The sequence below is a fragment of the Paroedura picta genome, chromosome 1 (genome assembly GCF_049243985.1).
Source record: "Paroedura picta isolate Pp20150507F chromosome 1, Ppicta_v3.0, whole genome shotgun sequence".
Classification (NCBI taxonomy): Eukaryota; Metazoa; Chordata; class Lepidosauria; order Squamata; family Gekkonidae; genus Paroedura; species Paroedura picta.
In genome coordinates, this window is record NC_135369.1 from 21,117,106 (window position 1) to 21,131,476 (window position 14,371).

The 14,371-nt window shown below is 51.3% G+C and overlaps 1 protein-coding gene across 1 annotated transcript in view; it reads left to right on the forward strand.

The window, feature by feature from the left end:
* The window catches only part of COPA (coat protein complex I subunit alpha), a 48,112-nt gene that overhangs the window by 32,062 nt on the left and 1,679 nt on the right, over positions 1-14,371 (forward strand). Inside the window, exons 21-32 of the mRNA XM_077325714.1 lie at positions 602-697; positions 908-996; positions 1,772-1,895; positions 3,086-3,175; positions 4,526-4,635; positions 5,553-5,630; positions 7,221-7,289; positions 8,002-8,138; positions 9,667-9,853; positions 11,748-11,858; positions 12,614-12,775; positions 13,765-13,959. Coding sequence (XP_077181829.1) covers positions 602-697; positions 908-996; positions 1,772-1,895; positions 3,086-3,175; positions 4,526-4,635; positions 5,553-5,630; positions 7,221-7,289; positions 8,002-8,138; positions 9,667-9,853; positions 11,748-11,858; positions 12,614-12,775; positions 13,765-13,959 — 1,448 coding nt within the window. The remainder of the gene's footprint in view (positions 1-601; positions 698-907; positions 997-1,771; positions 1,896-3,085; positions 3,176-4,525; positions 4,636-5,552; positions 5,631-7,220; positions 7,290-8,001; positions 8,139-9,666; positions 9,854-11,747; positions 11,859-12,613; positions 12,776-13,764; positions 13,960-14,371) is intronic.

Consider the following 14,371-nt stretch of genomic DNA (forward strand, 5'->3'; position numbering starts at 1 on the left):
GCAAGAGAAGCTTGCCGAGCCGCAAGCTAATCGGCTTTAGCGGCCGATTTGCTGGCGGCCCGGAGGGGCCGGGAGGGGGAGCCGCGGCCGCCGGCGCTAACGCGCATGTGTGGACTGCCGCGCACGCACGTTTGTGCGGCAGTCCGTGCGCGGACCCCCGGACCACCCTCTCCCCCCACTCCGCCGCAGCGGTCCGCAGCGGCTGAAAGCTTGCGGACCGCTGGTCTAAAGGACCTAAAGTTTTTGAAAATGGCTCGCTAATGTCATTCAAGAAGATAGCCCCGACCTGGATAGCCCACACTAGATAGCTCTTGTCTGATCTTGGAAGCTAAGCAGGGTGAGCCCTGGTGAGCATTAGGATGGGAGACCACCCAGGACGTCCAGGGTCACTGTGCAGAGGCAGGCAGTGGCAAACTGCCTCTAATTGTCTCCGGCCTTGGAAACCTTACAATGTTGCTATATCAGCTGCAACATGACAGCCCACCCCCCTCCAGCCCTCCCAGAAGATAAGGCGGGGTTTTAGCTATTTTAAATCAGGGAGGGGTAGTGGCTCCTAAGCAGAATGCTGATGTGATCGTTCTTTCCTTCTCCTCCCTTCCAGCCGAGATCCGGAAGGACATGAGCGGCCATTACCAGAATGCCCTGTATCTTGGGGATGTGGCAGAGAGGGTGAGGATCCTGAAGAGCTGCGGGCAGAGTGAGTAACAGACCGCCTCGGCTACCGGTTTCCCAGCAGATATCTGTCTCCCACCCCCCTCTGCAAATCCAGTTCTCCGACTTCCAGCCCAGCTGACGGAAGAACGACACAGCCCCCTCTGCAAGTGGCACATTCTGCTAGCGAGGCGGCATTGCCCGAGAGAGCCTTCGTCATCCTAACTTTCTCCTCTCTCCCATTTGCTTCTCGAAGAATCCTTGGCCTACCTCACGGCTGCAACCCACGGCTTGGAAGAAGAAGCCGAGAGCCTGAAAGAGACCTTTGACCCAGAAAAGGAAACAGTGAGTGAAGAGCTGCAGACAGATCGGTTCTGGTCAACAATTCCTTGTGATTCCTTTTGAGAGAGGCTGACCACCTACTGGGGCAGGCTTTCTCGGCCAGGGTTTTGCAAAACCCTGGGTTACTTGAGGAGCCTGGAAGGGTTTCCTGAAGGGGTGGCGAGAGAAATTTGTCTGTGGGGAACAGAGAGGGACAGCAAGGGATGCCCTGTGCCCAGAAATGTGGGACTCACTGCCATAATGAATCCCAGCTTGGTGTAGTGGTTAGGAGTGTGGACTTCTAATCTGGCAAGCTGGATTTGGTTCCCCGTTCCTCCCCCACATGCAGCCAGCTGGGTGACCTTGGGCTCGCCACAGCACTGATAACGCTGTTCTGACTGAGCAAGAATATCAGGGCTCTCTCAGCCTCACCTGCCTCACAGGGTGTCTGTTGTGGGGAGAGGAAAGGGAAGGCAAATGTCAGCTGCCTTGAGACTCCTTCTGATAGAGAAAAGCAGCATATAATAATCTCCATAGTGATGTCCACAGGCAGCTTTAAAGGGGGATTTGATAGATTCTTGGTAGGGATGTCCACCAGTGGCTACCAGCCACTGAAGGGCACTTCCATCTCTGAATCCTAGTGCCAAGAGGCAATGTCAGGGGGGCCTCAGACAAACTGGTTGGCCCCTGTGTGAGAAAAGATACTGGACTAAAAGGGCCACTGGTCTGATCCAGGAGGGCTCTTCTTATGATCTTCTGTTACGCCACCCTGCTTAGCTTTTCCTTTCCTCGTGCCCAGATTCCGGACATCGACCCCCATGCCCAGTTGCTCCAGCCACCAGCTCCCATCATGCCTCTGGACACCAACTGGCCCCTGCTCACTGTTTCCAAGGGTTTCTTTGAAGGAACAATTGCCAGCAAAGGTAAGGAGGCGCCAGTCGCCAGGACTGATCCTCTTCCTCCTCAGGGCCCGGCACTCCTCTGGCCACCCAGAACAGCTTCTGGCAGCAGGAACAACCTGGTGGGAGGACATGGTTGGATTTAAATTGTGGTGGGGAAGTGATGGCCTCGATTCAAGCTTGGAACTCATAGAACCATAGAGTTGGAAGAGGCCAGACAGGCCATCTAGCCCGACCTCCTGCTCAATGCAGGATCAGCCTAAAGCATCCAGGATAAGGATCTGTCCAGCCACTGCTTGAAGACCATCAGCGAGGGGGAACTCCCCACCTCCCCAGGCAACCTATTATTCATCCTTGATATTCTCCCATTGACTGTCTCTGCTATGCAGTCGTGTTCTCCATACAGAGTTAGGCAAAGCTGTTTTAGATGAGATTCTTGCTAACCATCCAACCTGTGCATGTGTGCCACTGTTGATCTATAATGCTGTTCCCATGGTGCCACAGAGTCACTCAAGACCATTGGGTCATCGCTTCTAAGACTCTGGGCTTTCAGGGATCTTAGTGGGACACCTGTCCTAGCACCCCCTCTTTATGGGGGGGACAGCTTGGTGTGGTGGTTAAGAGTGGCAGCTTCTAATCTGGCGAGCCAGGTTTGATTCCCCGCTCCCCCAAAAGCAGCCATCTGGGTGACTTCGGGCTAGTCACAGTCCTGATAGTTCTGTTCTCACAGAGCAGTCCTGTCGGAGCTCTTTTAGCCCCACTTTTACCACAAAGGGTGCTTGTTGTGGGGAGAGAAAGGGAAGGTGATTATAAGCTGCTTTGAGACTCCTTCTGGTAGAAGAAGTGGGTTATAAAAACAACTCCTCTTCTTTAGTCTTTAGCTGGGGATGCTGATGCCTTTTGCACACCAAGCATCAGCTTCACCCCTTGGCTTCGTCTCCTCCCGTATGGGGCTCTAAAGGGCCTGGTAGGTATCCCTATTGGGTACCTTGCAGTCACTAGCTGCTGGAAAATCCCAGAAACAGGGGCCTTAAACGCTTCTCAGCAAGATTAAGATGGGCAACCGTGTTAGCCTGTGTGTTGCAGTAGAAGCGAGTCTGAATCCACCAGCACCTTGAAGGCGAACAGAATTTGTGGCAGGGGAGGAGCTTTCGTGAGCTGCCAGCTTGTTTCTTCCGATACCCAGAAAAACGTGACCTTCTCCATCCCCCCAGGTAAGGGAGGTGCATTGGCTGCTGACATTGACATCGACACAGTGGGCACCGAAGGCTGGGGAGAAGATGCCGAGCTGCAACTGGACGAAGGTGAGAGCCCATCTGCCCTCTCCCACTCAGAGCCATACCTGCTGGATACAGTCAATAAACCTCTGCCAAGATTCAGAATGGAAAACACATCACAAAGCATGTCCAGAGTGCATTTTTCTCCACTAAGCAGCTCCATGTACATTTCTAGGGTCTGGAATGAAAGTTTTCTGCTCCAGAGGATGTGGCTTTTAAGCATCCTTGAACAACTCCAGCCCCCCCCCCCATACCCCATTTCAGAAACTAAGCACTGCGGGCCTCTACAAGAGGGGTGGGAAATACATTATTTATTGACTGTTCACACTTATACTGCTTCAGGCTTGCATATTCCGGTACAGGCTGAAATTTAAATTGGAGACCTGCATTGTATTGTGACAGTGGAAGGGCATGGAACATTCATAAACATTCAAAGAGTTTTTATTGCTGATTTAAAATATTTCTCCCCTGATCACGATCCCCAAGGCGGTGAACATTTAAAAAAATTAGCAATAAAAAGCATTTAAAATTATGGAACACTTCAGTCAATACTCACAGAATCATAGAGTTGGAAGGGGCCATGCAGGCCATCTAGTCCATAAACATGCAATGCCAGGAACAGGGAGGAGGACCAATAATCATTGTTTGGGGAGATGCCAGAAAAAGTCCTCACCTGCCAGTGGAGGACATTGATTTAGGGAGGCAGATGACACTCCCTGGAAACGGAGCTTCAGAGATTTGGTACCACGACTGAGAAAGCTTTTCCTTGGGATGCCACTCTTTGAGCCTCTGATGCTGAGCATCCAAAGCAGTTGAAATGTTTGCCATCTAACTTCTGTGCAAAACTAATTTGTTCGTCTATTAGATGGGGAAGGGGAAGTTTTTTAAAAACTTTCCTTTGGAGGGGTTGCTTCCATTCTGTTTTTAATTATGGCAACTGATCTGGTAGACAGCCAGAATGTGGAAAGCATTTACATTGGCTTCTTTGAGCCTGCTAAGTGGGGCATAAATGGGTTTGTTTGTGCAGTTAATTTCTGTGACCCATGATCCGATCTCCTTCGTGCCTTGCTGTAAGAGTGGAAACAAACATTGTACTTGATACATTCGTCCTGTATTGGGTTATCTCCCTTCTCTTATGGTATTTAGGCACAATTCACCTTCTTCTTTCACCAGCAACATCCAGTGAGGCGGTACATAAATATAATAAATATATCATGGTGTACACTCAAAGTAGGTATTCTAAAAAGAACTTTAAAAAAAATGGATTTGAATTTGTCCTGTCTTTGCGGCAACGATGAGCCAGCACTTGCAGACATGGGTGCTCCTCAGCCTGTTGCCCCCATTCTGAACGGTGGCCTCTCCTTACTCGTTCTTCAGATGGCTTTGTGGATGCCGGGGAAGGCTTTGGAGATGACGCCGTGGCTAAAGGCCAAGAAGAAGGTGGTGGATGGGAAGTGGAAGAGGACTTGGATCTCCCGCCTGAGCTGGTAATCTTGTTGAAAACCCTGATGAACATGTGGGATTTGCTACCCCAAGAGGTGCAGGTGGCCAAGTGGCTCTTTAAAAGACCCTGACGAACATGTGGGATTTGCTACCCCAAGAGGTGCAGGTGGCCAAGTGGCTCTTTAAAAGACACAACTTCAGCCAAGCTATGGCTGACCCTGGCCACTTTCTCCAACAAGCACCAGTTTCTTTCAGGGGTGTATCCTGAATTTTAAAAAAAACAACGATATTTTACCTGTGTTTTCCAGATATTTTCTTCAGCCATATATAGATAGCTGGTATTTATTTAACTATCCAAAATGGCCAAGCCTGAAAAATCCCAAAAATATTCAGAATCTTATGGGACTGCCGGATAATCACAGCTAAGGTGCTTTTAAAGGGCTCTTCATTGATTGATTGATTCCAGTTTTGTAGGACCATTTTTAAGGACCGGTTTACATGATTGCTTTCCCCAGTCAGCACAACTGTGCCACGTGGACTCCCCCCTTCCCCCCCAATGATTTGCCTTTGGAGTGAACAGTCATCTTGGAGAAGGTATTTAAAGGGACTGTGACCACTTTAAATGCCTTTAGAGTTCACTCACAGGATTGCAAGTTGCAGAAGGCATTTAAAGGGACTATGATCTCTTTAAATGCCTTATTTTCCTCTCGGTTGGAAACAATGGAGGATGGGGACAGGAGAAGCAAGCCGCACTCAGACCCATTGCTCAGTCTCTCTCAATCCCACTACTCGGAGGTAGCCGGCATGGATTGTGTGGCCCAAGCTTATCCTTGGTGTAGAAAATAAGGCATAATGCCATTCCAGCAGTGCTGATGGCATAAGGCCATTCCAGCCATGTGTCATGGCCCATCCTCCTTTTGTCTTCTAACATATGCCTTCTTTGTAATATTTTTCCTTCTAGGACGTCCCTGCTGGTCCTGCAGGAGGAGCAGAGGATGGCTTCTTTGTACCGCCCACCAAAGGCACCAGTCCTGCACAGGTAGGAGGACACGTGCGTGGATACAGTATCTTTAACCCACAGCATGGAGAGGAAAAACCGGGGGGGCTTCAGCTTGCTGTGTAAAGAGTGAAAAAGACAGTGAATGAGATTGGAGGCAGATGCTCAAAAGGACAGAGTGATTAAGATGTGGAATTTGCTGCCAGAGGATGTAGTGATGGCCACAGGAATTAAACAGCTTTAAAAGGGGATTTGATAGATTCGTGGATTATAAATCTGTCAGTGGCTACTAACCATGGTAAATTAGGAGAACCTCCACATTTGGAGGCGCACTAAGCCAGGAGGCAACTTCAGGGGAAAGACTCTACGCCCTGGTGTTGGCCCTCCCGAGGAACTGGTTGGCCGCTCTTGAGAGACAGGATGATGGCCTGTTTCAGCTGGGCTCTTATGTGTTTTTATTTCCAACACTTGGGGTGTGCTGCTCTGAGCACATGAATCAGATAATAGCCAGTAACAAGCAACTGAGAAGGTTGCTAAAAAGGGAAGTGGTTGGCCAACCTGTCAGCAGACTTGCTACCTTCCAAGGCCCAGGCTCCCAGAGCTCCCAGTGACAAGACAGATGCCTCGGCACTCTGCAAGCAACACGGCTACTTCTACTGGGGCTAGAGTCTTGTTTTTATTTACTTATTTTACATTTATATGCCACCCTCCCCTGAGGCTGAGGGCGGTTTGCGTAGAATTTAGCAGAATAGGAACAATGCAGGAAACCAGTGGCTATAAATAACAGTAATAGTATACATTAGATAGATATCAATAAAACAGGAAAACAGTAGAACAATGGAACAGTAGTGAACAGTAATTCAACTGCAGCATACTGATGGGCCTGTGGCTGGATGGTTCAGGTGATGATTGACATAGGAGGGGAGGCTCGGACCCAGAGGAAGGTGTTGGTTCTGGTCGACCTCAACCAACTACTTGGCGGAGGAGCTCCCTTTTGCAGGCCCTGCGGAATTGTTCTAGTTCTGTCAGGGCCCTGATCTCCTCTGGGAGCTCATTCCACCAGGTGGGGGCCAGGGCAGAGAAAGCCCTGGCCCTGGTTGAGGGATCACTATGCAGTTGGAGGTAGCAGAGCGTAGAATAGGCCGCCTAAGGAGGTGGTGAGCTCCCCCTCACTGGCAGTCTTCAAGCAAAGGCTGGATACACACTTTTCTTGGATGCTTTAGGAGGCTCTGGGCTGATCCTGCGTTGAGCAGGAGGTTGGACTAGATGGCCTGTGTGGCCCCTTCCAACTCTTTGATTCTATGTAGAGCTCTTTGAGGAGTGTAGGCAGAAAGGAACACGCAGGTGCACTGGGCCCAGACCATGTATGGCCTCAAAGGTAATTACCAGAACCCTAAGTCTGATCCAGAATTCGACTGGTAGCCAGCACGGTTGTTGAAGGATGGGCAGGGACGTGGGACCTCCAAGGTGCTGCTGTGAGGATCCTGGCTGCAGCATTCGGGACCAGCTGTAGTTTCCAGATCAAGGTTAAGGGGGGGCTTGCATAGAGCAAGTTGCCTCACTACAGGTCAAGTTGGCATTAGAGAATTGCCACCTGTCTTCTGCTAACTGAGACCCTTCCTCTTCCCTTAGGTTTGGTGCAACAATTCCCAGCTGCCGGTCGACCATGTCCTTGCTGGCTCTTTTGAGACAGCCATGAGGGTAAGTTGCCTTAGGAGGGTTCTTCTCTGTGCTGGGGGTGGAATGTGTTCAAGTCATCACAAAAGATGGGCTGTCCCCATCTAAGGTTGAAGGCATCTTGCTGGGTTTTTCCCACCATTCGCTCAGGAAGGCAGGACAAAGCTTCATCAACTTCCTGTTTCCTTGAGGAGTAGGACCCTCCTCCTAGCCAGTACTCTTCTTGCCTCTGAAGGGAACGCACCGTACTAGGCTTGTTCTGATCTATATTTTCACACTATTCCATTAAAAAAAAAAACATCTCCCTTTTCTGTCTCCCTCTCATCTCCTTTCCTTTCTAGTTTTGGGATAATTTCCTTTCTTCCTTTTCCTTAGCATCTTACTTAGGTCATCTTTGGCAATCTGTTTTGACCTCCTGTTGTCTACACAAGTCAGGGCCTTGCAGGCTCTCCAGATGTCCATGAACTACAATTCCCAGGAGCCCCTGCCAGCATGGTGCTGGCAGGGGCTCCTGGGAATTGTAGTCCATGGATATCTGGAGAGCCCCAATTTGGCCACCCCTGCTGTAGACCCAACACAGCTGCTGCCCTCCTGAAACTCACAAGCTACATCGATGTTTCTGGAGCAGGAGGGGGTCATGAATAGCTGTGCCTCACAGAGCGGAGCTTGGTTGGGAGAGTTCCTCTGTCTGCATCTCATCTTGGTTCTTTCCGCTGCCTCCCTTCTCCCTCTCCAGCTTCTCCACGACCAGGTGGGAGTGACCACCTTTTCCCCCTACAAGCAGCTCTTCCTGCAGACCTACGCACGGGGCCGCACCTCTTACCAGGCCTTGCCCAGCCTGCCCTCCATGTACGGATACCCTCACCGCAACTGGTAAGTGGCGAGTGGGAGTCCCTGTTGCTTCTCCTGCAGCACCGGGATGTAATCTGGAAGGAAAAAGGGAGGCCTGGAACTTCTGGCTCATCATCCTTCCTCGAGGTCTCCTTTGGCAGGAATCTAGCAATCTGCTGCTTCGTTGGCAGGTCGCCATGTAGCATCTGGTGGAGCTACTAGTGAATCAGGCCATGGGCCATCTGGCCTGTCCTGCTGAGCTCCTTTTAATGGAAGGTGTTGGGGCTTTCTGCTGGCAAAGCATTGAACTACAGCTCCCATGAACACATGAGACTGCCTTGTATTGCATCAGACCCTGGGTCCCTCAAAGTCAGTTTTGCCCATTCTGACCGGCAGTGACTCTCCCAGGTCCCATGCAGAGGTCTTTCACATGACCCACTGCCACATCTTTTAGAAGGAGAGAAGACCCCACAAGAGACAACGTATGAGCTAGGGGAGGCTGAGAGAGCTCTGAGAGAACTGTGACTCAAGGTCACCCAGCTGGCTGCATGCAAAGGCGTGAGAGCGTCAACCTTTAATCAGGAGAACCAGGTTTGCTTCTCCATTTCTCCACTGTTGAGGGGAGAGGGAGAGAAGACGATTGTAGGCCACTTTGAGACTCCCTTGGGTAGTGAAAAGCGTGATATAAAAGCAACTCTTTATCTTGTATTTTATCCTGCCCTTCCTCAGCAGGGGTTACAGGTAGCATGTATGCTTGTGTATAATGCAGGCTTTCTCAACCAGGATTTGTGACAACCCCAGAAGTGTTTTGGCATTTTGGGAGGTGTAGGTGACAGAGCTACAGAGGCCTGTCCTAGCCCAGTTTCTGCAGGCTCCCCCTGCAGGCTCCCTTTGGTGAAGAAGAGCAAAGTGGTAGCCAGCTCAGAGTGCAAGTATGGTTCTTTTCACAAATCATCTGAGAATATTTCTGGGCTCTCACTTCCTGTGCCATGGGAGTGGCCTGGTGATGTCACATCAAGTGACATGACATCTGGGGGCCTGGCAGGGCAGTGTGGCCTGTTGATGTCACCTCTGGGCTTTCTTGAAACATGAAGAATGTTTCAGGGGGTTCTCACTGGTAAAAAGGTTGAGAAAGGCTAGACACTGGCAGCTCCCAGTGGGTTGTTGGCAGTTCCAAAACAGTGCTCTCTCCTGCTAACTGCGGTGTCTTTCCCGATGAGCCCCATTAGCAGGAAAGACCAGCAGTAGCTGCAGCAGCTACTGCTTCTGAGCGGCCCTTTCCCAGAGCCCAGCCTCTTGCTCAGCGTCTCCCACGCCAAAAGACACTGATCAAATCAAACTCTTGGAGCCATGGCTTCTACCTCCCACTTGCCCAAACCAGCACAACCCGGCCCTGCGCCCTGGACAGGCAGAAATACTGGTTTTGTGTCCAAGACCAAAGGTCTTTGCTGAGAAATCAGAATCTTTCCCTCGTGAAACTGGCTGTGGTTGTTTCCTCCAGCACATCTTCTGGAGCAATGCTAAGGCTCAAACATGCCTTCTCTCCGCACTTTCCCCCTACCCCTTCCAGGAAGGATGCCGGGTTGAAAAACGCCCTCCCGGCGGTCGGCCTGAAGCTGAACGACTTGATCCAGCGCCTGCAGCTCTGCTACCAGCTCACCACCGCCGGCAAGTTTGAGGAGGCGGTGGAGAAGTTCCGCTCCATTCTCCTGAGTGTTCCGCTGCTCGTGGTGGACAACAAGCAAGAGATCGCCGAGGTGAGCTCCACACCTCTCGCGTTCCTTTCCCAAAGGAGGATTCATCCCGCGTTTTAAACACCCGAGTCCCAGCACCCGGTGTTCCTTCTGACAGAGGAATGCCCTCAGGCATTCAAAACTGAAATTCTGACATGCAATGAGCTGTATGGTTCAGCCTGCATGTGCTGGATCAAGCAGACCCGGTAACACACCCTGCCATTTCAGTAAACTAAGCAAGTTAATTGGGCACATAGCTGCATATTTTTAGACTTGCCATCCAGTTGGGTTGGGGGGGTCTTAGTTGACTTTGGATTCTGATCGGTGTAAGCTTTTATACAGGGGTAGTCAAACTGCAGCCTTCCAGATGTCCATGAACTACAGTTCCCATGAGCTCCTGCCAGCGAATGCTGGCAGGGGCTCATGGGAATTGTAGTCCATGGACATCTGGAGGGCTGCAGTTTGACTACCCCTGCTTTTATATGAGAAACCATTGTGGAACAGAAAACTATACCTTGCTTTCTCAACCAGGTGTTCATGAAAACCTGGGATTTCTTGATGGCCCTGGGAAGGGCTTCTCAAATGGCTAGAAGTTAATTTTTTTTACAATTTTTTAAAATTTATGAAAACTTTTATTGGGTGATATTACCATATGTGGTCATGTTGACCCACCCGCCCCAAATGGCCAATGATGGGGCTGGAAGGGGAGGAGCCCTGGGTGGGTGTGTCCACAGCTCTGCTTCCCAATCATATTCTGCATGATTGTGCCACTTCTGGCATTTCTCGAAGCCTGAAGAATGTTTCCGGGGTTTCTCAGTGGTAAGAAAAGTCGAGAAAGGCTGTTTTACATCATGCATGCCTTTGACACAGCAGGGATGTTCTTGAAAGAGGCATTCCACCCTTTTTCTTCCACCAGAGAGAAGAATGCCTGTGCTATGCTTTCCCTCTGCCGTTTTTTGCACATTGTTAAATTAAAAATAATTATTATGAATAATAGAAACCTGCTGTTGGATGTCGGCTGCCCATCACCTTGCCTTACCTTGCCACCAGTTACCTTACTGGAGCCAGCGTGACGTAGTGGCTCAGAATGGCAGGTTCTAATCTGGAGAATAGGGTTGGATTCTCGACGGCTCCACATGAAGCCAGCTTGGGTGACCTTGGGGCCTACCTCACAAGGTGCCTTTTGTGGGCAGAGGAAGGGAATGTGATGCTAAGTCGCTCCAAGACTCCTTGTGCTAAAGGAAAGCGGGGTATGAAAAACGACTCTTCTACTTTTGCTGCTGCTGCTTCGTCCACAACCGCACACACTCTTGCTGAACTCCCAGCCCCTGCAGTCATTCCTGAAGTTTCACAGAGCTCAGAATTTTTAAGCCTGCCTGGGAGAGGTATTAAGAAAGCTCGCTGGGGGATCTCGGGCCAGCCACGCGCACCAGCCGAACTTCACTCAAAGGGCGGTTGCAAGGATAAAATAGAGACGGGACGATTGTTGTCAACCACTTTGCATGCCTGTTGGGCAGAAAAGCGGGGTATAAATGAAGAAAAAGAAGAAGAATAGTTGGTTCTTCTATGTCGCTTTTCCCTACCCGAAGGAGGCTCAAAGCAGCTTACAGTCGCCTTCCCATTCCTCTCCCCACAACAGACACCCTGTGGGGTGGGTGAGGCTGAGAGAGCCCTGATATTTCTGCTCGGTCAGAACAGTTTTATCAGTGCCGTGGCAAGCCCAAGGTCACCCAGATGGCTGCATGTGGAGGAGGGCAGAATCGAACCTGGCATGCCAGATTAGAAGTCCGCACTCCTAACCACTACACCAAACTGGCTCTCTGAAGTCAGTGAACACAAAGTGCCTCTGTCCCCCTATGAACTTGCTTCTGGAAGGCATTGCGTCTCACTCATATGGCCTCTTTTTTTGAAATGGCAGGCCCAGCAGCTGATCGCCATCTGCCGAGAATACATTGTGGGGCTGTCGATGGAAGTGGAGAGGAAGAAACTGCCCAAGGAGACGCTGGAGCAGCAGAAGCGCATCTGCGAGGTCGGCCTTCCCCCTCAGTTCCCTCCTTGGTCCCACCGCAAAGGATCTGGGGGGTGGGCAGCAGGGGAAGTCCTGTCTTGGACCCCAGGCCGATATTGACGGGAAGGGGCAAATCCCGGTGCTTGTCCAGATGCATTCTGGCCCTTTTTGGCATGTTTCCCTGAGCATGCACCAGCACCCTCAGGCAGGGGTGAGCTCACTCGCTCCTGAGCTGGTAAATGCTGAAATCTCCCTGGGACACCAGATGCATGCCACATTTTCAAAGTAATTAAAAGCAGGCTACTTATGCCTTTTGAAAGAAGTCCCACATCTGCATTCTTGCTTTGAGAGCATCGGTTAACCGGACCAAGGCCATCTAGTCTAGGGGTAGCCAAATTGTGGCTCTCCAGATGTCCATGGACTACAGTTCCCATGAGCCCTTCTCAACATGTTCTGACAGAGGCTCGTGGAAACTGTAGTTCACAGACTTCTGGAGGGCCACTGTTTGACCTAGTCTGACATCCTGTGCAGAACTTCCCGCAGGCAGTAGGTGATCCCCAGATAACTGGCCATTGGCTCATCAGCAGGGCTCTGGACTGCCTTCTTCCTTCTCCTGTGGTAAGGGAACTGAAGCACCAAGGGCTGGGCGATAGTGGCCCGTGGGCAGCCCTCTTGCCCATCTCCTTCCAAGTCATTTGAATTGTTAGAGATCCCGGTGACTTTCTCCATTCTCCCTGGCGTAACACTTCTCTGGAATTGCGTCTCCTTCCCGACAGATGGCTGCCTACTTCACCCACTCCAGCCTGCAGCCCGTCCACATGATCCTGGTTTTGCGGACAGCCCTGAACCTCTTCTTCAAGCTGAAGAACTTCAAGACGGCAGCCACCTTCGCTCGCCGCCTCCTGGAGCTCGGCCCCAAGCCCGAAGTCGCCCAGCAAGTGAGCACCCACAGGCAGGAGGGGAGGATGGCTGGAAGAGATGCTGTATAGGAGCAGGGTGGGAGGCAGGAAGGTGGGAACTCCACTCCTGACAGCACATCAAGTGTGGCCTTCCAGATGTCCATGTTGCTGGCTGGGGCTCATGGGAATTGTAGTCCATGGAGAGCCACTGTTTTACCACCCCTGCCTGAAATCACATCAGGATGCTCATGCTCTGGGACTGGGAAAGATCTGCCTGGAGACAAGGGGAGACAATGGCTTCAAGGCATTTTGCTGCTCCAGGTGCCCTTTCTCTGTGCTGCCCAAGGCACCTTGCTAAGTCAGCCTCTGCCATGCCCCCCTGGACCTGAACAAAGTTTGAGTTGGCACCTTTCAGACCAACAAAGTTGGAACAAAGTTGGCACCTTTCAGACCAACAAAAAGTTTTATTCATGCTATTGAATTAAACTTAGTTGGTCCTAAATGTGCCCCCGGACTCAAACTTCGTTCTGCTGCCTCAGAACAACATGGCTCACCACCTGAGTCTCCCTTGGCCCTGTATAAGCAGCAGCATCGGTCCAGCAGATGACGACAGGCCCAACCCACACATCTGCTGACTCCCACGTCACTTCCCTGTACCAGTTGGGCACTCCAAGGAGCAGCTCAGGCAGTGACCCACCCTGAGAGCCCAAGACCCCGAGAGTTAGCTGGAATCTCCAGCCTTGGGCCCACCTGGGCCATTAGCTTGACTCAGAAATATCCCAAAACCTCAATTAGCAAGGAAGAAAGCTCTCTTGCAGGAGAGCAGAGAATGCCATTTTCTATCTCTTACAGCCCCCAAGAGCCACCAGCTCTGGAAGTAATAATTAAGTGGACACATGGGGAGCAAAGGAGTCGATCTTGTTCCCCCTATTGATGCCGAAATGCTTGAGAACACACCACCTGTTGACCATTCACCTCGCACCTGCCCGGCCCTCCCCTTCACTTTCCCTTGTCTTCCCTCTTCCCAGACCCGCAAAATCCTGACCGCCTGCGAGAAGAACCCCACCGACGCCCACCAGCTGAACTACGACATGCACAACCCCTTTGACATCTGTGCGGCCTCCTACCGGCCGATCTACCGGGGCAAGCCAGTGGAGAAGTGCCCGCTCAGCGGGGCCTGTTACTTCCCCGAGTTCCGCGGTCAGATCTGCAGAGTGACAACCGTAAGTGCCGTCAGTTTATGGGCCGGCCCTCGGCCCGGATAGTGGCCCGCTTGGCCTTCTTCCTCGCGGCATCTGAGCCCTGAAGGTGCCCAAGTGCAGCAACTTGATTTGGTGCTTCGAGACTAGCAGAGGCTGCGTCCACAGAGGCTGCAGATAGGAGCGGGCTGCGCCATTTCCCTGGAGGTGGGGGACACCACTTCCCAATGCTCTTTTGGTGCAGTGAGGTTAATTCCGTGCAAGGACTCATTCTAGCTGCAGGAAGGGAATTTATACCCCACTTTTCTCCCCCGTGGGAGAACCCCCCCAAACATAACTTGATTTGTGCCATTTTGGAATCAGAGCAGTCCTTTTCTGTTATCCCAGGAATGTGCTGCCTCGTTCCATTTTCTACATCGGGGGGAGGGAGTCCTGC